This window comes from Lepidochelys kempii, chromosome 8, assembly GCF_965140265.1.
Source record: "Lepidochelys kempii isolate rLepKem1 chromosome 8, rLepKem1.hap2, whole genome shotgun sequence".
Taxonomy (NCBI): domain Eukaryota; kingdom Metazoa; phylum Chordata; order Testudines; family Cheloniidae; genus Lepidochelys; species Lepidochelys kempii.
The window spans coordinates 55,002,286-55,026,587 of record NC_133263.1 but is presented as its reverse complement, the minus strand read 5'-3'; the positions used below and the strand labels follow the sequence as shown (position 1 = coordinate 55,026,587).

Here is a 24,302-nt window from a genome sequence, read left to right as displayed (position 1 = left end):
AGGGGTTCTTCCTCTCCTAACTGTGATCAAATAGATTAACAACTTTCCACCTTTCCGTCTTCTTGGCACCTCCCCTCTCCTGAGGAGGTTGCTATCACTGTTTACTGTGGTTGAGCCCTCTTCAGGTAAGCTGCCTCCCTCTTTGAGGCCAAACAGAATGACAACCACATTGCATATTTAACGTAAACATTTACATTACATTTAAAATGGCACCTTGACATTTAAGCTGTCTTATGTTCCATCCCTGAGCTCACACTGTCCTGTGGATAACCCGAGCAGTATTGCTTTAAAAGAAAAGATGGCTGCAATGCCAATTTGATTTTTTGTAATCCAAGTTTAGGTTTGGTTTTAACCTTTAACTAACCAGAGCACAGATTTTCTCTGACTGCTAGCACTTGCGTGAGCTGAACATGATATATGTTCACAAATACATGAGCCTTCATCACTGCAAGCCAGCCCTCTCTGCTTTTGCATGTGGATGTTAAAGGGAAACTTATCAAAGTTAGAGCTTGAGTTTGGGCATTCTGTGCTGGGTGGGACAGCCCATTTTCCACCTATTCATAAGAAGTTGTTCTGCTTTTCTTCATTGTCATCTTCTGCAGAAGAAAGTGAGTCCTCTCAGTTAGCATGTGCAGTGCCCTGAGGGAGCAGGACATGTCACCTCACATCACGTATGTATCTGAACAATGCAAGGAGTGCCAATTGCAGGATGGGAGGACCTGGCTGTCTTGTTTAGTCTTGTTTGAGTCAGGTGAGAGTCAAGATCCACCCCAAAGCCAAAAAATGCTGAGAGAGACTCCGCTATAGTAAAACTAGTTGCGTATGCTTTGCTGACTGTCATAGGAAGGAAATGGATCTGTGAATTTTCAAGTAAAGCTAGTTGTGTCGCTTACCGAAGGCTTAATTTGGCATTTCTTTTTGTGCAGGATATATTTAAGATCCTTGAATCTTCTGGGGTCTCAGGTATTTAGTACTTTTGTCCTCTATTGGTTCATCAACTTGCTGTGCTACTTAAAATGTCCTGGTGCCATCTGAATAACAGAGGTTTCAGTGACATGTCAAAAGCACTGATTAGCACAGTGGGTTATCAGCAGCAAAATGAGTTAAAATCACTTCCTTTTAGGGTGCCTGAGGGTCGAATTTCACCTTCAGTGGCAGTGGGAAGAACCACAGTTTCGTCTATGGTGCCATCAGCTAAGCCTTGATGCATATCCACCCTTTTTGCCCCTTTCCTCATGGGTGCCCCTCAGAAGGAAAAAGAAAGGAGAAGGGAAAATTTTCACTGACAATCTCAACCTGCCCCACCCCACATCCCCAAATAAACTGCATAGAGCTGGGTCAAATTTGCTTTCCCAAAGTGACTATCTCTATGGAGTATTTTTTTGCTCCCCAGGGAAATGTACCTCCCCCCCCCCACGCTCCAGTGAACAGTAGGGAAACAGACACTTGGCCAGCTCACCCCACAGAGAGCCTGCTCAATAGAAAGAGTTGTATTATTTAAAGAGGGCTTGAAAGGATTTACTCCATAGTTGAGCAAGAGAGTCCAGGTGCTATTTAAACCCAGGTACACAACAACCTACACCTCCTCTATACCCACAGCTCAAGAGAATGCATCAGCCAAGTGGCAGGGAGTGCAGTGCTGTGGCATTGCAGCAGGAGATGTCATCATCCCTAGCCAGAATCTATTTGGGGTATTTATATGGCCCCTGTTAACATAGAATCATAGAATCATAGAATATCAGGGTTGGAAGGGACCCCAGAAGGTCATCTAGTCCAACCCCCTGCTCGAAGCAGGACCAATTCCCAGTTAAATCATCCCAGCCAGGGCTTTGTCAAGCCTGACCTTAAAAACCTCTAACGAAGGAGATTCTACCACCTCCCTAGTTAACGCATTCCAGTGTTTCACCACCCTCTTAGTGAAAAAGTTTTTCCTAATATCCAATCTAAACCTCCCCCACTGCAACTTGAGACCATTACTCCTCGTTCTGTCATCTGCTACCATTGAGAACAGTCTAGAGCCATCCTCTTTGGAACCCCCTTTCAGGTAGTTGAAAGCAGCTATCAAATCCCCCCTCATTCTTCTCTTCTGCAGGCTAAACAATCCCAGCTCCCTCAGCCTCTCCTCATAACTCATGTGTTCCTCATAACTCATGTGTTACATAGTAGCTGAGTACCTCACAAGCTGAGATGTATTTATCCTCACACTGTCCCTCTCACATAAAGAAGGGCTGTTCTCCCCATTGTATAGATAGACCTAACCACAGAGAGACTGAGATGCTTGCTCAAGGTCACACAATCCAGAGCAGGGAACTGAACCAGGGCCTCTCACATACCAGGCTAGCGCCCTAACCATGAGGCTATTCTTCCTCTCTAACATTATCCTTCCATCCTTAATTTATCTGGGGCTGTCCTATGTATATTGTGGTATCCTACCATTTTCCAAAGGTTTCCCCCCTCCTTCTCCCAGTGTTTTCCCATAATGGCCTAACCGCTGGACCAGCCTTCCTCTCAGTGAGCTATCTAATCTTTTTTGACTGTGAGATCTTTGACGCAGTGAGTATTTCTCCCATTCCTAGACAGAAAACCATGGGTTGAGAGTACATATCTGTAACTGAAGGGTAAAAAAAACAGACAAACAAACTAACCATTCCAGGGATGTTGTAGTTATCTCAAAAATCAAGAATTATAAACCCAGAGTTAAAGTTACACTTAAATCTAAATATGTTAAAGTAAGAAATGCACAGTTAAGGCATCCAAACAGCCTTAACTCTGCCGTGTGGTGATCCCATGCAATAACCATACAATTATGATTAAGGCATTTTAGTTTGTGGTCTGAGATTAGATTAAACTGATTTTAATAGTCTTGTGCGTAAGGAGAAATTAGATGCACAAGATTTCAATTAAATTTAACTATATGGAAAGTTTGAAGTATCTTCATTATTCACTAGTTAAGACCATTCAGGACAAAAATCAAACAAACAAAAAACACAGCCCACAATCAAAACCTTGAAACAGGTACTACAGTTCTTAAAGTGCCCAGTTTTTAATTAATTACAATTCAGACTAATTAATAGAATTACTTGTAAAATCTCAGAAAATCCATTCTGTACTCAGACATAAATGCTATAGATTTGGGGAGGAGATGCTGTATTTTTCACATAAAACAAAGGTTGAATCCCTTCTTTAAGAGCAAACCAGAAACTAACCTTAACTATGGACCAGATCTTCCATAATGTTCAGTAGAGCTACAGCACCAAGCACAATGCTGGTGCTCAGTAAGAATAATTCCTTGCAGCAGCTTAGAAATGAAATTAGGGCAAGGAAGCAGCTTCTTAAAATATAAGGCAGGTCACTGGAAACGTTCAGCTATTTTACGGACTCTGTGCAGAGCTGTGGCCTTGAAAGTGACAACCCAAAGGCATTATGAGTGTGATGCCAGAGCAAGCACTCCTCTCGTGGTGCCCAAACAAACAAAAAACGTTTATGAGGTGTGTGCATAAAATTTGATATTACAGTAACTGTGTCACAGTCAGAGATCCAATTGAGAGAAGAAGCAAAACAGTCAAAAGATTTTCACAAGCGCTATGTTCCTCACTCTTAGAAGTTTTGTACTAGAAGATTAATTCTTTCCTGGATCATATAAATTTACCACAGCTTGGAGATGCTGAGAGGTCCACACTGCAGACTCCCACCTGCCCCCATTTCAGTGGAAGCCGTAAACACCAAGAAAGTACTTGGCCCAATTTTCAAAGGAAATGTTAGAAAAAGTTTGCTCCAATTTTGCCTTAGCTCTTTCTTTGTTTTTTGCTGTATTTAGTGCTATTGAAAGGGACCAGCTTTATACCTCTAGAGACCATCCCTAGAAGGTACACATATAGACCTCCATTACCTTACAATAGTTAATGTCACCACACCCCTGTGAGGTAGGGCAGTGCTATTATCCCCACCTGAACTGAGGCCCAGAGAGACTAAGTGAGCTACACAGAAAGTCTGTGATGGAGCCACAAATTGAACCCGGGTCTCCCAAACTAGCACCCTAACTGCTGGACAAGCTTTCCTCTCAGACTGGACTTCACTGAACAGGTCTATAACACAGGCAGTGACAGTGCAAGTTTTCGATGAATATAGCCCATTAACATGTTCCAGCCCCGAGCTGCAGGGACCTTCACCAAAGGTGGAAGAATGACAGTTTAGTCTGTTGCGCTATTTAGTGCTTGGTCCCTTTGCTGAAACAGTCATTAATGGAGCCATTTGTGATGTGTACATGAGGAAGAAGCTGTATGGAGTGCACTAACACATTTCACACAGGCCACCCACCAGCCTGCAGAAGGCGATGACTTTCAGTCATCACCAACCTGAACTGAATTAGAACCAGAGCTCTAGAAGTGAAAGGTATTATACCTAGTTACCTCAGCTATCCACACCTAGCTGGCTTGTTATTTCCTTCAGTCTATATCTCTCAGTGCCCAAAAACATAACTCAGGTTATTACTATGTACAAATCTAGTAAGGCTGAGCAATGGGTTATATGACCTCATATAATCCCTAATTAAGACAGAATTAGATCTGTGAAGATACTTTAGTAAATAATTGAGTTTGTGGGCCAACTTTCAGCTGCTGAATACAGGCACAATGGGAAATTTATAAGTAGGCTGCTCTTGCTCCTTGGAATGTCCTGGAAAGCGAGTCCCATACCCCATATGGACTTGCACTAATGTAGTAGAGACCATCTCAAAAATAATTAATTCCATGTTTTAACATAAGACCCTGGGTGAAATCCTGGCCCTACTGAAGCCCATGGGAGTTTTGCCATTGACTTAATGGGATCAGAACATAAGAATGGCAATACTGGGTCAGACCAATGGTCTATCTAGCCCAATATCCTGTTTCTTAACAGTGGCCAATGCCAGATGCTTCAGAGGAAATGAACCGAACAGGGAAATTATTGAGTGATCTGTCCCGTCATTCACCCCCAGCTTCTGGCAGTTGTAGGTGTAGGGACAACCAGAACATGAGGTGGCATCACTGACCATCTTGGCTAATAGCCATTCATGGACCTATCCTACATGAACTGATCTAATTTTTCTTTTGAACCCACTTATACTTATGGCCTTCACAACATCTCCTAGCAATGAGTTCCACAGGTTGACTGTGCATTGTGTGAAGAAGTACTTTTTGATCAGGTTTTTTTTTTAAAATGAAAACTTTCATCCAGTTCTTTAGTTTTCTCCTTGCTGGAGGTGGCGTTGTTTGGCCCATGGTTTTTGAAAGTGATTGCTCTGTTCCAAACAAGACAGCCAGCTGCCAGTGTCATGTCCCTGTCCGACACCTGATTATGTTCACAGACAGCTGTGTCTGGCTGTAAAGCAAGTTCAGATGTAGCTGTTTCCACCTGCCACCAGCCACCATCCAGTCCAGTGCAAAGTGGCCCCTTTGCTGACAGTCTTAGCAGATTTATATGGTGGCATTATGATAGTTTATGTCTTATTACCTATCCTTTTCCTAATGATTCCCAACATTCTGTTAGCCTTTTTGACTGCACATTGAGCAGATGTTTCCAGAGAACTTTCCACAATGACTCCAAGATCTCTTTCTTGAGTGGTAACAGCTAATTTTGACCCATCATTTCAAAAGAGGCCTGTGCTCTGTATACATAGGGTGCATGAATTTGCAGATTTATCCTTACTGAGGGCTACTTTAAAATGATGTATTGCAAACAGAAATAGCAGCAACTCCTTTCATTCAATGATGGAAAACATTCTGAACTCATTTGGACTGAGGAGAATGGTAAATATAGGCCAGATTCTGCGCTGTACCCACAGTGCAGCCTAGGGGAGGATGGTGCACACTCTCTGCCCATCATGGACTCACACATGACCCGGCACACCCTTACGATGGGGAATATGAGGTTGCCGCACAGAGGCTCATTTTGCCAGCCCTACACTGCCTCTGATCTAAGCAACTCTGCCTCCTTTTTGGCTACAGAAGGAGTATAAAGGGGCAATAGCAGAGATCAAAACCTGTCCAAATTACCATATATACCCGTTCATAAGCCGAATATTTTTGGTAAAAAAGTGACGCATCAAAGAGCGGAGTTCAGCTTATAAATGGGTCTACACCAAAATTTGATGATTTTAAACTCTATGAAATCACTGAATTGAATATCTAATACATTATCGTTTTGTTTACCTGGAGCGTCCGCAGGCACAGAGCCCCCCAGCTCCCAGTGGCCGCGGTTTGCTGTTCCCAGCCAATGGGAGCTGCAGGAACGCTCCGTGCCTGTGAACGCTCCAGGTAAACAAAACGTCCAGGCCTGCTAGCAGCTTACCCTAATGGGCCAGGAGCCAAAGTTTGCCAACCCCTGAAATATAGGGTCGGCTTATGAAAGGGTCATACAGTTTTTGCTATTTTTACCTATCCATCTTGGGGGGGTCGGCTTATAAACAAACAGGCTAACGAACAAGTATATACTGTACTCTCTGATATTTGCTTGATGTGGTCCCCAGGTTGCTCTGACAAATGGTTACTCCTTTAGCAACTGTTGAATCTTGTTACACTCATATTCTCACACACACACTCCTCCGCTCTCATTCTTGTCTCTCCTGCTTTCTTCTTGGGCATCCCCCATCCTTACATTGCCTGACATTCTCATACTGTCACACTGGAAAGGGCAGGAAGAAATCAGAACACATCCCCACATACATACCTTGGCTGTGAATCATGGGCACAGAATTAGATCATTCTATACAAAGCCAAACTGCTCTGTGAATTCAGTTTCAAGGTTTATTCTGAAGCTATGTACTGATTCAGTCAGCGCTTGATCCAAAGCCCTGAAGCATGGATAATTCACTAGGAGAGGGGAGCTGGGATTTGGGGATTTACAAGATCTGTGCTCATTTCCCACTTCTGTGCTCATCACTTCTTGTGTGATCTTGGGCAGATCACACCATCTCTCTGTGAACCCATTTCCTCATCTGTAAAATGGGGATAATAATCCTTCCTTTCTCCTACCCACCCTCTGTCTGTCTTGCCTATTTAGCCTGTGAGCTCTACAGGGCAGAGGTGTTTTTCTTACTCTGAGTGTGCATGGTGCTTAGCACAATAGGACTGGGGCTCTCAATAGAGGGTCTCTAGACACTACTGTAATGCAAATATTAATAATAATAGCTGGCTGTGGGAGGATCATCATCCAGTGGCACAGAGCTGTCTGCCAATGTAGAGGGCAAGGAGATAGGAAAGAGGAAGTGGAAGGTTTCCTGGTGCCCTGATGATACCAGCAGCAGTGTCAGCCCCTTATGGCCATTGGCAGTGATGCATGTTAGAAGTGACCTCAGCACCTGGGTGGGACCTCAGCACCAAAGGGACACCAGCCCATGGCTCAAGCTACCTTTTTATCCCCCCACCTCCTAGAGAGTTGCACTGTGTTTTTTGTCAACTGATGAGAATTTGGACCACGGTGTTCAAGTATTCAACAAAGGGACAGGAAAGAAAGGTACAGGACAGGCTGGGCTGTAAACTGCTTTGCAGATGATGCAACACAAAACGCTGCTCCATATTGTAGCTGATGATTGCAAGTCAGGGAAAATGCATGCACCACGCACTCATTCTTAGACCCATCTAAAGCCGTACCTTTTATCATCTCTTTTTTTCTTTGTTCTGCAGCACGGCTGTGTGAATAGCATGTGTTGACCCCCCGTATTACCTCTTCAGCACAATTCCAACACTCATCTCATCTCACATACCCGGGGAAGGTTGCTAAGAGACACCAATGTCCTTACCTGCCACACTTCTGCCAAAACCGAGGCACTGGAAAATGAATAGTCAAGGACATCATAGGCCAGATCCTCAGCTGTGGCCTAGAAGCACACAGCCCAGCCTATGGAGGCCATCTTAAAACTGCCCTGATCCAGGATTGACTGCATGCTGGGCCAATCTCCAGTGTAAATTAAGAGTAGCTGGAGGGCTGCTCAAACTTGCACAAGTTGCCAACATTCCGAAGGGGCTGCTGTGGCAGCCAGGGCTCACTGGGGCTCCTGGAAATCTCAACCACACCCCATTTTCCCCAACTACACTTCCTTCTAGAACAGCTTCTGGGAGTGGAGGGGTGGCATAGGAGTCATTATGTTGGCTCTGCACCATGGGGTAGGAGGAGGGGGTCTGATCCTCCTATGCTTGGTTATGGTCCAACCCTATTCTTATTGAAGTCAATAGAAAAAAAATCCCTACTAACATTAATGTGGGGTTTAGAATTGGGCCCAAAACATCCACTTGAAATGACGAGAACATAATTAGACCCAAAATTATTTTAAAAATATCAACTTTTCTGAAATTCAGCCTGTTTTCTTCAGATGTAGCCTGTGCAGGAGTTTTCAAGACGATTCCCTGTTATGTTCACAGCACACAGACAGAAAAGTTAGATACAAATCCTAAAATACGCTGCATGAAAGGTTGCAACATAACACTACTTTATTTGTTACAATCCAGAACCCTGACACACAAGACTCAAAAACAGAGAGTGAGAAAACAGGCTGCTTCCTAAGGCAGCAAAGCACAACTCACCCCACCTTGCTTTAAGCTGGCTCTTTCCAGACTGGTTGCAGAGGACCCAGCTCAGATGTTTCCTTCTGAGCCCCCTAGATTGCAAGCAGGACCAGGAAACCCCTTAGGATTTAAAGTGGGAGCTTGTCAGTAATTCTTAACAGTAGCCATATTTTCTAAGCTATGTTACAGGATAGAGTACAATAGAAGAAGTCTAACTAGTGCCCTGTACAATGATCAAAGCACCTCTTCTCCTAGGTGTCACATTTCTCTAGCAGTCCAGTTCAGCATCTTATTAGCACTGCATTTGCAGGTTAGCTGGAAGGTTTTAGAGGTTTTCTTATCTTCCCTTTCCCCTATCCTGACTCCACCTTTTTCTCATTCAGCTGCTATTCCCTCTTTTTTAGTCATTTGCTTCTAGACACTCATTATTCTGCACTCACTGAACAACAGTATATCCTGTCCATTAACTCTGGCAGTTAGACAATCATAAACCATAAAGATCACTGCATCATTATTTAGTTCCTCACAGCTTCCTGAGCCTCATCTTGCAAGTGGTTCTTTTAATCCTTTGGTGTCACTTGCTAGGGTTCTGCTGTGGCTTTTAGCCATAGCCCTGTGCTGATGCAGGGGAAGGGCTGCACTGGGAGCTATTATACCTCAGGAGCACAGTGTGGATCAGGTCTCGCAGGGACCATGCTCCCTCCCATGCACAGTTGCCTGGATCTGTTGGAGGTGTAGGAGGAGAGTGGGTCATGACTGCTCTCTCCTCTCTTTGGCATGGTTTCTGAGCCAGGTGGTGCTATGACGGAGCAGTCCCTGTGCTCAGGAGTGTACAGGGACTGGGACTGGGACTGGCCCTTGCGAAGGGAGAGGCTTCTTGCACCCTTCTCCACCATTGTGCACCCATCCAAGGGTCAGATACACCCAATCCAGGATGTTAGATTTACCCAAAACTCAGCACCCTCAACATCAGTGACACTTTGGTCAAGCGCTTTGTGAAAATGGAAACTGACTTGATTCACTTTCACCCCCTTTTCTGGGCTGTCAGGCTTTTGCTGGGTAAACTGCAGCTCTCTGCATAGACTTGCTCATGCAATGGACTTCTGACTGCCTCACACTGCTCTTCCTTTATGTGATCATCATCCTTGAACTAAACAATTGTTTCCTCTTCTCCAGCCCATTGGTAGAGTAGAGCATATCTGTAGGATTCAGATGCTGTGATGATGGGAACCAGTATAAGAATTTAGATAGAGAAAGGGTAGAAGAAAGGGACTTATCTAGTTTCTGAAACAGGTAGCAATTTGGGGAATATTGCTGGAACCCCTATGAAAGTAAGGAAAGCATCTTCCTTCTTTCAGTTTCTTCTCCCTTTCTATTGGGGAGTAACTGGATGGCTCAGAGGACTGCAAATAAGAGGTGAAGACTTTACCTTTATTAGTGGTTTAAATCTGAGCAAAGTTGGTAGTGTGTGAAAGGTGTTACCATCTGATAGCTACCCAGAGATTTATGTGAAATGATGTGATGAACTTTGGCCATTTCCTTGTGTGCAGGTGACCACATCATAAAAGCCACCATCACAGTTCTGTTTAGCACCATTACTGGCTGCGTTAACAAAGAAGTGAAGGCTGAAAGGGGAACGGAGGCTGAACTAATCTTTTTCCTAGAAGCAATGCCTCCAGAGATGAGCTGATGCCCGTGAGTGAGACAACGTGGTGCAAAGATTGCACTGCCTGAGCTTTGCATAGATAAAAACATTTGCCACTGATATAAATATCCAAGCACATTCCAAGGGAAAATAAGAACTATTATCCCTGTTTTACAGATGTAGAAACTGACTTACCCAAAGTCACACGGCAGATTAATGATGAAGGAACTGGAATGAGAACCCAAGTCCCCTGGCTGCCTTGAAAATGTCTTATCCAACGAACACCTCAGTCTCCAGGGCTGTCAGGGTGGAAAATTCACTGAAAATTTTTAAAGGAACAAAAATCAATGTGTTATTGAATCAGTTTTGAGAAAGCCCCAAACCCAGCAGTGCCCCAGTGCATAAAGGATTATAGTAACTACATATTTTAAATGCAGTGCATCATTTGCTCATCAGTGCTTATAATTAATGACACTGTCTGACCCCTAAGAACATGGCACAGACTTCACTAAGTGCATCTCATGGATCCTCTATATTAGATTTGTCATGTGCCTGAGCCTTGGGCTGCAGTCAGAGAGAAAAGAGAAGACTGAGAGTTCAGTCTGATTGTTCAAATTTCTCCTGTCCTCAATATTTGCTAGAGAGCAGACTTTAAAATCTTCTGCTCTACTGAGAAAAGATGGGCTAGTCAAGGCTTCTTAATCTTCAAAGTACTGAATTCCAGAGTACAGTCCATTGATGTCTCTGTGCAAGAATTCTGTATGCCCAGCCTGCAGGAGAGTTTGTGACACTTTCATATACTTTTGATCATCTGCTTTATTTTAGGCTGAAAATTGGCTAAGTTAGAAAGAGTGACCGATCTGTCTCCATAATCTCAGCCCATAGTCCTGTGAGCAGCTGATTCTCCCTGCAGTTTAGAATCGGAAGTTTGTGACTCTTATCTGTTGATGGACGTAATGTTCTAGATTTCCCCCCTCCTTCATATCTGTATATGAGCCCCTCCCCTCACTTTACACACACACAGACACACAGACAGATGACAATCATATTTCTGCAACCACATGCTGAAGTATATTTAGGCCCCGATCCTGCAAGCTGCTCCATGCACACAGTGGCTTGAAGGATCAGGGCCTTATTTTGCACCTCTGGCCAGCTCATCTAAACTCTGCCCACAAATCCATCACCACCAGGACTACTAACATGCCAAGCCTCTGAGCAGCCTCAAGTAGCCACTCTCGGATCAAAAAACTAAATAAAAAATTCAAGCTTTTCAGAGAACTGATTCCTCCTTTCCCGGGGAAAGCACAGGTCCCCCCTTGCCCATTGCTCTGAAGCCCAGGAAGGTCTAGGCCCCATCGCTTTTTAAGGTCTGACACCTTGTGATGGTGTCCACTCACTTAAAATGTGATAGAGCCTCCTCCTGACCATCCTGGGGATTAGCTCTGGGTAGGTGGTGCCCCTCCTCAGGTGGTGTTTCTGCTGTTGTCCTCTCATCCTGTGGACCCCTCACGCTCCAGGAACCACAGCCTCCACTTCAAGACTTGGCCCTCTGGCTGGGTCACCATACTTATTCCCCTTCCTGGGCTGACGCAACAAAGTCTTTCCTGGACAAACTGTCCCAGGCCAAGGCCTGCACCTTGCTGCTTACCTTGCTGCTCTTCCCTGAGCCTTTTCCTACCTTTCTCATAGCCCACTCTCTGGGTTCGCCAGCCTCAACTCCTTCCTCTCAGAAAGGAGCTGTGGACTATCCTCTAGCCCCTAACGCACCTCTCTTCTCCCAGGGAGTGGCTGCAGCCTACTTCCCTGCATCCCCCTTCTGCTATCTGCTCCCCGGCTTTATGGAAGTCCCACCTGTTCCTGCCCAGCTGAGCCTGCTCCCAATCAATCCCCTGCTCCCTGGCTGCTCCTCCAGCAGGAGCGGCTCTACCAATTTTGCCGCCCCAACCAGTCACCGCCAAATTGGCTGCCATCACAACAGCGGTGGAAGTGCCGCCGAATTGCTGCCACAGCCGGAAGAGCAGCGGGGCTGCCACCGAATTGCTGCTGCAGGACATGGACCGCCGCCCCATTCTCAATGCTGCCCCAAGCACCTGCTTGGAAAGCTGGTGCCTGGAGCTGGCTATGTCCTCCAGGTACAGCCTGTGGAGTTAATTGGCCTGCCTGGCCATCTTAACCCCTTCCAGTCTTGTATGGGGTGGACACCCCTTCACACACCTGGTGAACCATCAGAGCTAGAAACACCATACTGGATCCATTGGAGAGCAGGGAAGTCTCCCTCCCCAGTAACAGAAAACATTTTTCATAATTAGCAACAACTGGCCATGGTAGTTTCAGAGAAGGCAGACCTTAAAAATCATAACCCTTTAATGTGTAGCAAAGCTATTTTAGATCATTCATAGAGGCTTAAAAATGTATTCTCATTTTCCTGGAAATGTAGGGTGGGAAGGGACCTCAAGAGGTCATCAAGTCCACCCTCCTGCCCTGAGGCAGGACCAAGTAAACCTAGGCCATCCCTGGCAGGCATTTGTCCAACCTGTTCTTGAAAACCTCCAATGACAGGGGTTCCACAACCTCCCTTGGATATCACCCCAATGCACGTACATGGCCATTAAAGCACTTGGTTTTAAAGGCAGAACGACACAGAAAATAGCACACCTATAAAATTGCAGTGCTCTGAAGGCTTTACTATTTCCTAAAGTAACTTTTCCCTAACTTGCAGTGTAAGCCCGGGGGTCCCCAATTTATTTAGAGTCTGGATCACTCCATTGTAGAGAGACTGTTTGGCAGACGTTTCCCTCCATTCACTATTACATAACACCCTGGTGACAACAAAATTTCATTTGTTTTGAATCTTTTCACAAAATATACTTCCCTTTTTTCAGTTTTCTGTAGTGCTGAAGTGACATTGCAGCATCTCTTGTGATGGGCTATTGCAGGAGGAAAATAATGGGGACCAGGGAATAAATGTATCAGAAAGGGGTCTGTGTCCTCAAGCAGACCCATAGCCAGCCAAAAAAGTCCCTTTAACTCCAATCCCTGCTCTGTATCTCTAGTTTCCTGGTCTGATGTCAAAGTTCCAGGTCCAAGTTGAGGTCACTACCTCGTCAATTTTAGCATGCCAGGCTGATGTCAAGGCTGAAGGTTACTGGCCTTGTACCTCTAGTTTGCTAGTCTAACAGCAAAGGATGGACCTTTGGGACTTCACTGACTCAATATCTCTAGCTTGCTAAGTGACATCAAGGCAGGGGCCCTGCTGGGGTCACTGGCTCAGCATCTCTAGTTGGCTGGGGTTATTTCAAGGCAGAAGCCTCTTTGGGACCTAGCTCTAGCTCAGTCCCGCTAGCCTGCTGGTCTGAAGTGAAGGCACAGGTTTCTCTGAAGATGTATTTCTTTTAAAATACATTATTGCTTTAAAAAAATGTAGAGCTAATTGATTTTGAATACATTTGTGGTTCAATATGAAAAATGTTCGAGAGACTAAATGGACAATACATTGGCTGAGCTTGGTTATCAACAAAACAGTATGATACAGGAAAGAAAGAATGAATACATCACCTATCCATCCAGGAAGCCAGTTCCTGCAACATGTTCAGTTCACCTTATGCCGTTGCTACCCAAAATACAGCCTCTAAATCACTGCTATTTATAGGATGGTTGCTTACAAGTTAGGAAGCACTTTATATGACACCTAAGATCCGGCCCCCAAGTACGGACCAGTTTCTTAACTTGTCGTCCTGTACCTTCCTTATCTGTGTTTTGGATACTGCCATTCCAGCTATTGGTCCATGAAATTATCTCCCCAGCTTGTACCTGGCCAGCACATATATGTATTTTCCATTTGACAGTTTTCCTATCCACTTAGGCCAAATGCTGAGTTGTCCTGTTCTAAGACAATGTGGGATATTCCAGTGAACAGCCATGTGGGAAAAACAATACAATGCAGCTGGCATAGCTGCCCAATGGTCATACATACAATAGTCTCACCTTGTGCTTGATCCATACTACTGTGCTGTAAATGATACGTGTAACATACACATTGGCTAATGCTGCAAAAGAAAATGAATCATAAACGTTCACAGGACTCTACAAAATCTTAAAGATTCACCAAGAGCATTTCTGTGGACACCAGCCTCTCTTTTTGGAGAATAGTATTCATATTAATAAGGAAACCAAATATTCAACTTCTGACCAAACAAGAAATTAAAGGACTATTTTCAAGTGAGACTGGCAGGCAAAACCATAGGAAGGATTCGCCCTTCCACTCTTTACCCTACTCGGGACAGAGTCAGTAACAGCCCTTTTCTCAGCTGGAAGAGAATGCCCCAGGTACAAGCATCTTGCGCAGTGTCACTTGCAAGCCCTACCATAGCATACATGGAGTGGGGCAAGGGCAGGGCTGTGGGCAGGGCCATAGAACACAATACTATGGGGGATTCTGATCTGCTCCCAGGCAGGGCTACAATAAATTTACGCAGCTTCTTGAGCTGCCTAAGTTAGGCCAGTATCTGTTTTGGCCCCCAGACCAGCCCAGAATCCACATGGCATAAAAGTGGGTTTTAAGCTACCTTAGCTCTCCCTCTCCCTGGGCTGCCCATCTAGGAGGCATAACACAAAAGTTTCACCTTGAATCACTTCAGATAACAAATTTAATTACTTATATTTTTAATGACACCTTTGTTTACTGTTAACACTGAGAGAATTTTAAAAATTGAACATGCCTTTCACTAGTTGGGGTTGACAGTTTATTTTTTGCCTCTCTCTTAGTCCATGTAAAGGAAATAGACCAGTCAGCTTTACCTTTAGGGTCTCAAAGCCTAGCACAATGCTGCAATGGGACTGGCAGGAGAATGTTCATTTGCTTTTAAAAATGGTGTACACTTGAATTGCAAAAAAGAAAAAAAGAAGAAAAAAAAAGAAAAGAAAAAAAGGAGCCATTTCTAGAGGTTTGCATAGTTGTGAAAACTTATTTTGAGAAAACCTAAATGCAAGGCCAAATCTGACCTCTGCCAATGTTCCTTTAAATGATCATGTGTGACTGAACATCACATGTATGTCTGGAGCATACACTTACTCTGTGTTCCATTTTATTTCAGCTCATTAAGTATAGTGGACAAGGGGGGATCCAGTGGATATAGTGTATTTAGATTTCCAGAAAGCCTTTGACAAGGTCCCTCACCAAAGGCTCTTAAGCAAAGTAAGCAGTCATGGGATAAGAGGGAAGGTTCTCTCATGGATTGGTAACTGGTTAAAAGATAGGATAGGTATAAATGGTCAGTTTTCAGAATGGAGAGAGGTAAATAGTAGTGTCCTCCATGGGTCTGTACTGGGCCCAGTCCTATTCAACATACTGTATTCATAAACGATCTTGAAAAAGGTGTAAACAATGAGGTGGCAAAATTTGCAGCTGCTACAAAACTACTCAAGATAGTTAAGCCCCAGGCAGACTGCGAAGAGCTACAAAAGGATCTCACAAAACTGGGTGACTGGGCAACAAAATGGCAGATGAAATTCAATGTTGATAAATGCAAAGTAGTGCACATTGGAAAACATAATCCCAACTATATGTATAAAATGATGGGGTCTAAATTAGCTGTTACCACTCAAGAAAGAGATCTTGGAGTCATTGTGGATAGTTCTCTGAAAACATCCACTCAATGTGCAGCGGCAGTCAAAAAAGCAAACAATGTTGGCAATCGTTAAGAAAGGGATAGATAAAAAAAACAGAAAATATCATGCTGCCTCTATATAAATCCATGGTATGCCCACATCTTGAATACTGTGTGCAGATGTGGTTGCCCCATCTCAAAAAAATATATTGGAATTGGAAAAGGTTCAGAAAAGGGCAACAAAAATTATTAGGGGTAAGGAATGGCTTCCGTTTGAGGAGAGATTAATAAGACTGGGACTTTTCAGCTTTGAAAAAAGACGACTAAGGGGGGATATGATAGAGGTCTATAAAATCATGATGAATGTGGAGAAGGTAAATAAGGAAGTGTTATTTACTCCCTCTCAGAACACAAGAACTAGGGGTCACCAAATGAAATTAATAGGCAGCAGGTTTAAAACAAACAAAAGGAAGTATTTTTTCACACAACGCACAGTCAACCTGTGGAACTTCTTGCCAGAGGATGTTGTAAAGGCCAAGACTATAACAGGGTTAAAAAAAGAACTAGATAAATTCATGGAGGATAGGGTCCATCAATGGCTATTTGCCAAGATGGGCAGGGATGGTGTCCCTAGCCTCTGTTTTCCAGAAAGCTGGGAATGAGTAACAGAGGATGGATCACTTGATGATTAACTGTTCTGTTCATTCCCTCTGGGGCACTTGGCATTGGCCACTGTTGGAAGACAGGTTACTGAGCTAGATGGACCTTTGGTCTGACCCAGTATGGCCGCTCTTATGGTGAAATTCACCCCCAGGCAGAGAGCCAGCACAAAACATTTGTACCACTTAAGTCCTCTGTGAGAACTTTATAGGTTTTAGGGCCGTATGGGGATCATTATGAACACCCACGTCTGACCTCCTGCATGATGCAGGCCATAGAACCTCACCCAGTGATTCCTACATCAAGGCTACCTCTTATTCCTGACTGTGACACATTATTTTCATCCTAGCTCATCCTTAAGGATTTTTCCCTGAAGTGGCTGAGAGATATTGAAAACCTTAACACAACTTCTTTCTGCCTGGGAGTATTTTCTAGTGCTTCTTCCATTTTAGTTGTCAATGTCTTTTTCTTAAAAGAGCCCTCACTGCTGCATATAAACTGCTTCCTGTTTTCTATGCTTTACGCAGAGAGTGCTGTTTGTTTAATTTTGACAGATGAGACATATGGATAGAAATGTCAGACTTTCCTAGAGCCTTCAGCTTTCAAGGGCTATTCAGAAGGGGGCTTGTGAGGTATCAACCACGAGGAGGTTTGAACAAGCTTGTCAAGAGAGAAAAGGAATGCCATCAACACACAATCCTCCTAGCAGCTCATCCAGGGCTTCAATGATGCTGCAATTCCTCTGGAATTCTAGACAGCTGAACACCACAAAAAAAAAAAAAAAAGAGACTAGGAAAGAAAACATTCTTTCAACATCTTGGAAGCTTTCCCATGGACAATGGCAATCTAGTCAGAGGGACAAGGGACAGCCTCTGTGTACAGTGGGTTGAAAGAAACTCCAGGTGTGTGTTTTATTGGGTCCCATAGCTTTTGGGATGGATGGACTGTCTCTTGTTATGTGTTTGTGCATTGCCTAGTACAATGGGCCCCCTAGGTGCTCCCATAATGCAAGTAATAAATAAGATTTTCCTGCGCAAATGGGCTTGAATTCTCTGTAGCTGGAAGAACTTTCCGATAGGCTTAAGGATTTCATCGACTGCTATCAGAACTTGGATCTGTGGCCTTTCGCAAAACAAAACTTTTCAAGTCCAATCCTGGAAATAAAAAGATGCATCCATACTAGCAAGCAGGGGATTGTGCAGATTGATAGTGAGAACCGTAAAGAGGAATACATAAACTGGGGCCATACAGACCTTTGTTGTTAGCAGAGATGAAAAACAGAGGCACAAAAGGGAGAGAAAGATGGGTATAGTATTGTGGAACTAACAGAGACAAAGAGCCTGCAGTATAAACAATAAATGTTTGGTACTTTGAAATCTCTTAAGGAAAAGGACAGAAAGAAATCTGTGTTTTTGTTAGAGGAAGGGCAAGAAAGAGAAAGCTGCATGCAGAATTACTCTGTGTTGGGAAGGAAGCTGCTTGCAGAGGATAGAATCTCCCTGGTGTTAGGAGGAATTCAAGGGATAGAGATACCCTTGAGCTGGAGGGGTGGGGGAGAGCATTTGTGAGTGTTTGAATCCAGCCTGCTGTAGCCTATCTTGGTGTGAGTGTATACATGTGATCCAGTCCCGGGGAGGGGGTGGGTGGGAGGGAGAGAAGATCCAGTCTCCAGAACCACCTTTATGCTGTGTGTAACCCAGACTCCAGCAGACCCTCTGGGGTGGGTGTGTGTGTGTGTGTGTGTGTGTGTGTGTGTGTGTGAGAGAGAGAGAGAGAAATTCAGTGTCCATTAGCCCCTTCTTGGTGGGTATGTGTGGGGATCCGTCTCCAACAACTCCTGCTAGCTGTGTGGTGTTGCGGGAGGGGAAGCCTGTCTTCTGTAGCCCCTCCCAGGTGTGTGTATATAAGGGGGGAAATCCAGTCTCCAGCAGCCCTTCTCTGGGGGTGGTAGCGGGCTGTGAGCATGTGTAGATTGTCTATTACTATGTGTACAGAGCCTAGTACAATGAAGCCCGGGCTTCAATTGAGCCCCTAGGTGCTGCTGTAATACAAATAATAAATATTATTGTGGTGCTACTGTGCAACAGGAGTTGGGGGGTTGGTGCTCTGGGAGCTACTACATTCCCCTCAGTAGAGTTTGGAGTAAAAATTGGCAGGATCCATTGACTCAGATTCCAAAGCCATAACGGGCCATTCTGATCATCAAGTGACTAGTCTGCCCCCCCGCCCCCCGTAACATAGGCCTCAGACCCTGCCCAGAATAACTCCTTTTAAACTAGAGCATATCTTTCCAAAAACAATCTAATCATGATCTTGAATTGCCAGTGATGGAAAATCCACAACGACCCTTGGTAAATTGTTCCCATGGTTAAGTACTCTCACTGTTAAACATTAATGCTTTATTGCCAGTCTGAATTTGACTAGCTTCAGCTTTCAACCATTGGATCTTAATAGATGTGCATTTTTCCAGGGCTCTGGGCCAGGCTGCATCAAGGTCTGTATTTTCCTAGCAAAGTAGGAGGGGCTAGACCCTGTTTTCCATTTAGATTGTACATACTGGGGTTTGAGGCCAAACATTTTGAAGATCCAGCTGCCAGATATGTAGTTTGTTGGGTTGTTTGTTTGTGGCATTCATATGCTGGGCTACATCATGGTTTGGGATATTTTAGTGCAGCAGGAACAACTATGCTTGTTTTGTACTCATACCATGCTCTTTGGGTGGTAAGGGCAAAAATTGTACGGCTCTGGCAGGAGTCACGTGCTGGGTCCTGAGTTCTGTGGTGCTGATGCACTGGGGTGTGCCAGAGTTTGGGGGTAGTAGGAGTGGCTGGACTTGTTCTCTATTCAGGCATTTTAATTTGGCTGGCTCCAGAAAGATCCTGGTGCCATAGCTAATTTTGGGTGTGAGTGACTATATCTCCAGGCACCAGCAGCCCCTCTCTAGGGGGTGGGTGTCTGTCTGTCTGTCTCCAGCAGCCCTTCTCTGGTGTGTGTGTCTCCAGCAGCCTCTCTCTGGAGTGTGTGTGTCTCCAGCAGCCCCACTGTGGCACTGAAAGCGTTAAAGGAGGAGGGGAGAGATGCTGCTTGCGTCTGGCTCAGCTCCTTGGAGCCCACAGCGCCGGCTGCGCCTCGCCTCCCTCCTCCCTCTGCAGACACACCGAGACACAAAAAGAGGCTGGAGCGAGCTGGCAGAAAAGCAGCACCATGACCGAAACCACCAAGACCCACGTTATCCTGCTGTCCTGCGGCAGCTTCAACCCCATCACCAAGGGGCACATCCAGATGTTCGGTGAGTCCGTCCCCCCCGCCCGCTCCGCACCCCTGGATTTTTCAGTGCGATTGAATTTGCTGGCACCGGGCCATCAGGGAGGATGCTGGCTGCGTCGGAGCCGGCCTGTTCTGCGGGGAGGCCACATGCCCGGAGCGAAGGGAAGCTGGATTGCACCAGCCCTGGGGTCGGGGCTAGGGTGGCCTGATAGCAAGGGTGAAAAATGGGGACACTTATCTTCAGGGAGGATAGTTGCCTATATAAGACAATGCCCCTAATATCCAGACACCTGGTCACCCTACTTGGGCACTTAGCGAGCAGGACTGCCCTGCGTGGCTGGCTTGGCAGGGCTAGGACCATGGCAGGGGTCACTGGTGAGAGAGAGCCCAGGGCAGGCTGGAGGTGCAATGGCTAGTTGTTAGGCATCTACTCAGTCAGGGGGCCATCAGTGCCAGGGGCAGCCAGGCTCTGCCTGCTTAGGCTGAGGGTGGGAGCTGCAGGGGCTTTGGGGACAGGGAACTTTTGTTAGTGGGATGGGCAGGGGGATCAATCTGGTATGTGTGTGTGCGTGGGGGGGATCTTCCTGGGGGTGGGAGTGGGCAGGAGATGTGGCATTGGTTGATTCTTTAGGGGCTCGGTGAAGATTGGATGAAGATTTCATGGCTGCGCAGGATTTGGGGTGAGTGGGGTGGACGGGGGGGGAGGGTGTTCAAAGGTAGATGAGTGTTTGCTGGACTGGACAGGGGCCTCTGGAGGAGAGGCGGCTGTTTGAGCTTTGGTGTCCATGGAGGTTGGGTGGGTTATATGACTGGCTGGGATCAGGTGGCAGCAGGAAGGGAGAGGGGCCCTGCCTGGCTCGGAGCTGGTGGCACTAGGGTGGGAGTGGGTTTCCCTGGCTGTGTGGGATCAGCTGGCAGCAGGAAGAAAGGGGGCTTCCCTGCTGCGGGTCTAGGAGTGGGTTCGCTGCTTGCTGGCTGGTGTCAGAAGAGCTGTCAGAGGCTATTGTTTGGTGTCACTAGGAGAGCATGTGCCAGGTGCAGGTGAGAGATCAATGCTGAGGGTTGGGCGCTGTCCGCAGGCAGGTGCTGAAATCTCCTTCCTGCTAGTAAGAGCCTGATATGTGATATATTGAAGCATACTCAGGCTGGTGCGGGCAGGAGTGTGAGGGGACAAGGTCATGTTAGCTAGCAAGCCCTGGCGTTTTTAAGGGCTGATTACATACCATTGTAGCTAAACATCTCATTGAAGGATTAATGAAACTGAACAAGTTCCTGCTACTGCTCTAGAGAAAGGGCCCATAACATTCCCCAAAGGACCCGAAGAAGAGCTCTGTGAAAACACTGAAGCTTGTCTCTCTCACCAGTAGAGTAGCTTGTCTCTCTCACCAGTACAAGATATCACCTCACCCACCTTGTCTCCCCGAAGGGATAAACATGAGTGAAGTCAGGTTAATAGATGTGGGTACTATTCACAACCTATTTTAATTCAGTATAAGTTGTGTGCATATATACAGCTAGAGATGAGTAAGAATCCACTAGATCTTCCTTTATTTACACAGGGCTCTATCTACAACTCTATTGTCCAAAAATCTTCTCCTAGACTCTAATTTGCCCCGAAGTTCTTAAATATGGGTCTGGAGAGATCTGCACACTCGTACCCCCCTTCCTGCCACCATCAGATTTACATTAGAAACTGAGCAACGTTCCCTTTGAAATGATCCACCTACCCACAAAACTGGATTGGGTCTTATTTTAAACAACAACATTTAACATAATGTGTAAAGAAATTCAAAGCAAAGCCACTGTACGGGGCAGAAAGGTATTTTGAGAACTGTTTGATACCACTTTACCATACAGAGAAAGGGTGGAAACCAATGCTCAGTTCGTACCTACACAACAGACCATAATGAGAACCATTAAGTATTATTTTTCTAGCAGGTTCTTGGTGCATCTTTTCATGCTCTTGGAGTCTCCCATTTTAATTTCCCCTGATTCACCACACCCAGAGACACACACCAAACATGGCCTCGCATGTGGCTAGAATGCCTTTTGCAGTGCATCGTGCCACTTATTCTCTGGGGGATTCTCTCTCATAGGCACTGAGTGTACTGTCTCTGTGGCATTTTCATTTCCTATCTGTCTGGAAAATGTAAGACTGGACCAAGGTGTCAGCTCCAGCTCTTGTGTGTGAGAGATCAGAGTACTAAACAGAGAGCCAACTAAAATACTAAGTGCTAGAAGCCTGGGTGACAAACAGAAGGAATTAGAAACACTAATTTCTAAAAGGAATTTGATCTGATTTGTATCAGTGAAACCTGGTGGGATGATTCAGATGACTGAAATGTTAAAATCACTGGAAACTCACAATTTAGAACAAAGAATGGACAGAAGGGGAGAGAATGGCATGGTACGTCAAAAATGTGTGTTACCTTCTTTAGAATTACTGACAGTTCAGAAGGACAGCACCTGAAATGCTTATGGATCAATACAGTAACTGATAAATCACAAGACAGGGTACTGAGGAGAGGGGGCGGGTCTGCTATACACCATCGAATCAGACCAAGGAACAGAAAGAGCAGCTCCTTAATCATCTATCAATAATGTGTGGAAAGAAAAAGTGCAATATCATGGAGGATTTCAGTCTGATGGATATATGCTAGGGGTCTCATGCTAATGCTGGTAAAACATACTTGGAGTTTCTAAAAGTTATCAATAACTTTCTAATACACAAAATAATGCAACTAACTTAGTTGTTCAGTATTAGTCCTCATTCTGATGAGGAAAGAGGAATTGATAACCAAACTAAAAACTGATTGTTCCATAGATGCAAGTGATCACAATTTAATTTCCTTTACTACGTGCAAACAGAATATAGTCCTCACCAATAATATACTTGGTACTTTTAAATGGCCAATTCCCCAAAGCTGAAAACAATTTTGAGCAAAATTGGTGGGAGGAAATATTTAAACATAAAAATGTGAATAATTGGAAATTGTTTAAGAATGTTTTATTAAGTGAAAAATGAATACCCTCACAATGCTGCAGTCATAAACGAAAGATGAAAACAACAATAAATAAATAAATTTATATAACAAATAGAAAAAGTGGATGCTGATAGTAATGAATACAAATTGGCAGTTAGTAAATGCAGGTGATTGATAAGGAAAGCTAAAAGCATCAGTGAATAAATCTATGGCCAGTATGATTAAAGAACAAGAAGAAGTTATTTAAATATATCAGGAACACATGAAATTCTAGTAATGGCGTAACTCAGAAACTAGATCAAGATGGTAAATTTATCAATCCTGGTCCAGAAAAGGCAGAAATAGTCAATATTTCTGTTCTGTATTCAGAAAGAATCTTGAGGATATATTCATATCTTACAATGATAAAGAAGTACTTTCTATTCCATCCGTAATTAGGAAGGATGCTAAACAGCAATTATTAAGGTTAAACATTTTTAAATCAGGAGGAGTGGATAACTTGCACCCAAAAATATTCTTTTAGAATTTGCTGAGGAGCGCTCAGAACTATTATAGCTGATTTTTAACAAATCTTGCATCACTGGGGAAGTTCTAGAGGACTGAAAAAAAGAAAACGTTGCACCAATATTTTAAAAGGGTAGACAGGATGACCCTGGAAACTATAGTCTAACATCAGTCCTGAGCAAAGTAATAGATAGGATAACATCGGATGCAGTCAGCAAGGAATTAAAAGATGATAGCATAACCAACGCTAATCAACATGGTTTTATGGAAAATAGGTCTTGTCAAACTTGTTTTGGTATTTGGATGAGATAGGTTTTGTTAATAAAGGTAACTGTGGTGACATAATGTACTTGGACTTCTGTATGGCATTTAGTCCTGCATGACATTCTGATGAAAAAAACTAACATTTAAAAAAATATCAATACATCCCATATTAAATGGATTAAAATTTGTTGAACTGATTGATCACAAAAAGCAACTGTAAATGGGAAAGTGTCATCCAGCGGGGATGTTACTACCAGGGTCCCACAAGAATTTGTTCTTGGCCGATTGCTATTCCACATCTTTATCAATAACCTGGAAGAAAATATAAAATAATTGCTGGTACAATTTGCAGATTACTACTCCGCCAATTTTTGTGTCATTAGTGATGGGACCAGGTCAGTTATGGTAAAGTGGGCTCATTTGAACAACATATGTTTTAGCACAGCAAAATGGAAGGTCAAACACCTAGGAATGAAGAATGTAAGTCATATTTATAAGATGGGGGACTGTATCCTGGAAAACAGCATCTCTGAAAAGCACTTAGGGATCATGGTGGATAACCAATTGGACATGGGCTCCCAGTGCAATGCTGTAGCTAAGAGAGCACATGTGATCCTTAGATGTGTAAGCGGGGGGACTATCAAATAATAGTAGAGAGGTAGTATACCTTATGTACCTGGGATTATTGAAACTATTACTGGAATACTGTGTCCACAGCTGGTGTCCAGACTTCAAAAAGGATGTTGAAAAATTGGGAAGGGTTCAGAAAAGAGCTACAAGAATGATATGAGGTGTAGAAAATGTGCCTTCTAGCAAGAGACTAAATAAACTT

The 24,302-nt window shown here is 44.3% G+C and overlaps 1 protein-coding gene across 1 annotated transcript in view; it reads left to right on the top strand.

Moving 5' to 3' along the window:
- Positions 1 to 19,509: 19,509 nt before the first annotated feature.
- NMNAT2 (nicotinamide nucleotide adenylyltransferase 2) overlaps positions 19,510 to 24,302 on the top strand; it is a 73,792-nt gene continuing 68,999 nt past the window's right edge. The window contains exon 1 of the mRNA XM_073356625.1: positions 19,510 to 19,740. Coding sequence (XP_073212726.1) covers positions 19,656 to 19,740 — 85 coding nt within the window. The 5' untranslated portion in view covers positions 19,510 to 19,655. The remainder of the gene's footprint in view (positions 19,741 to 24,302) is intronic.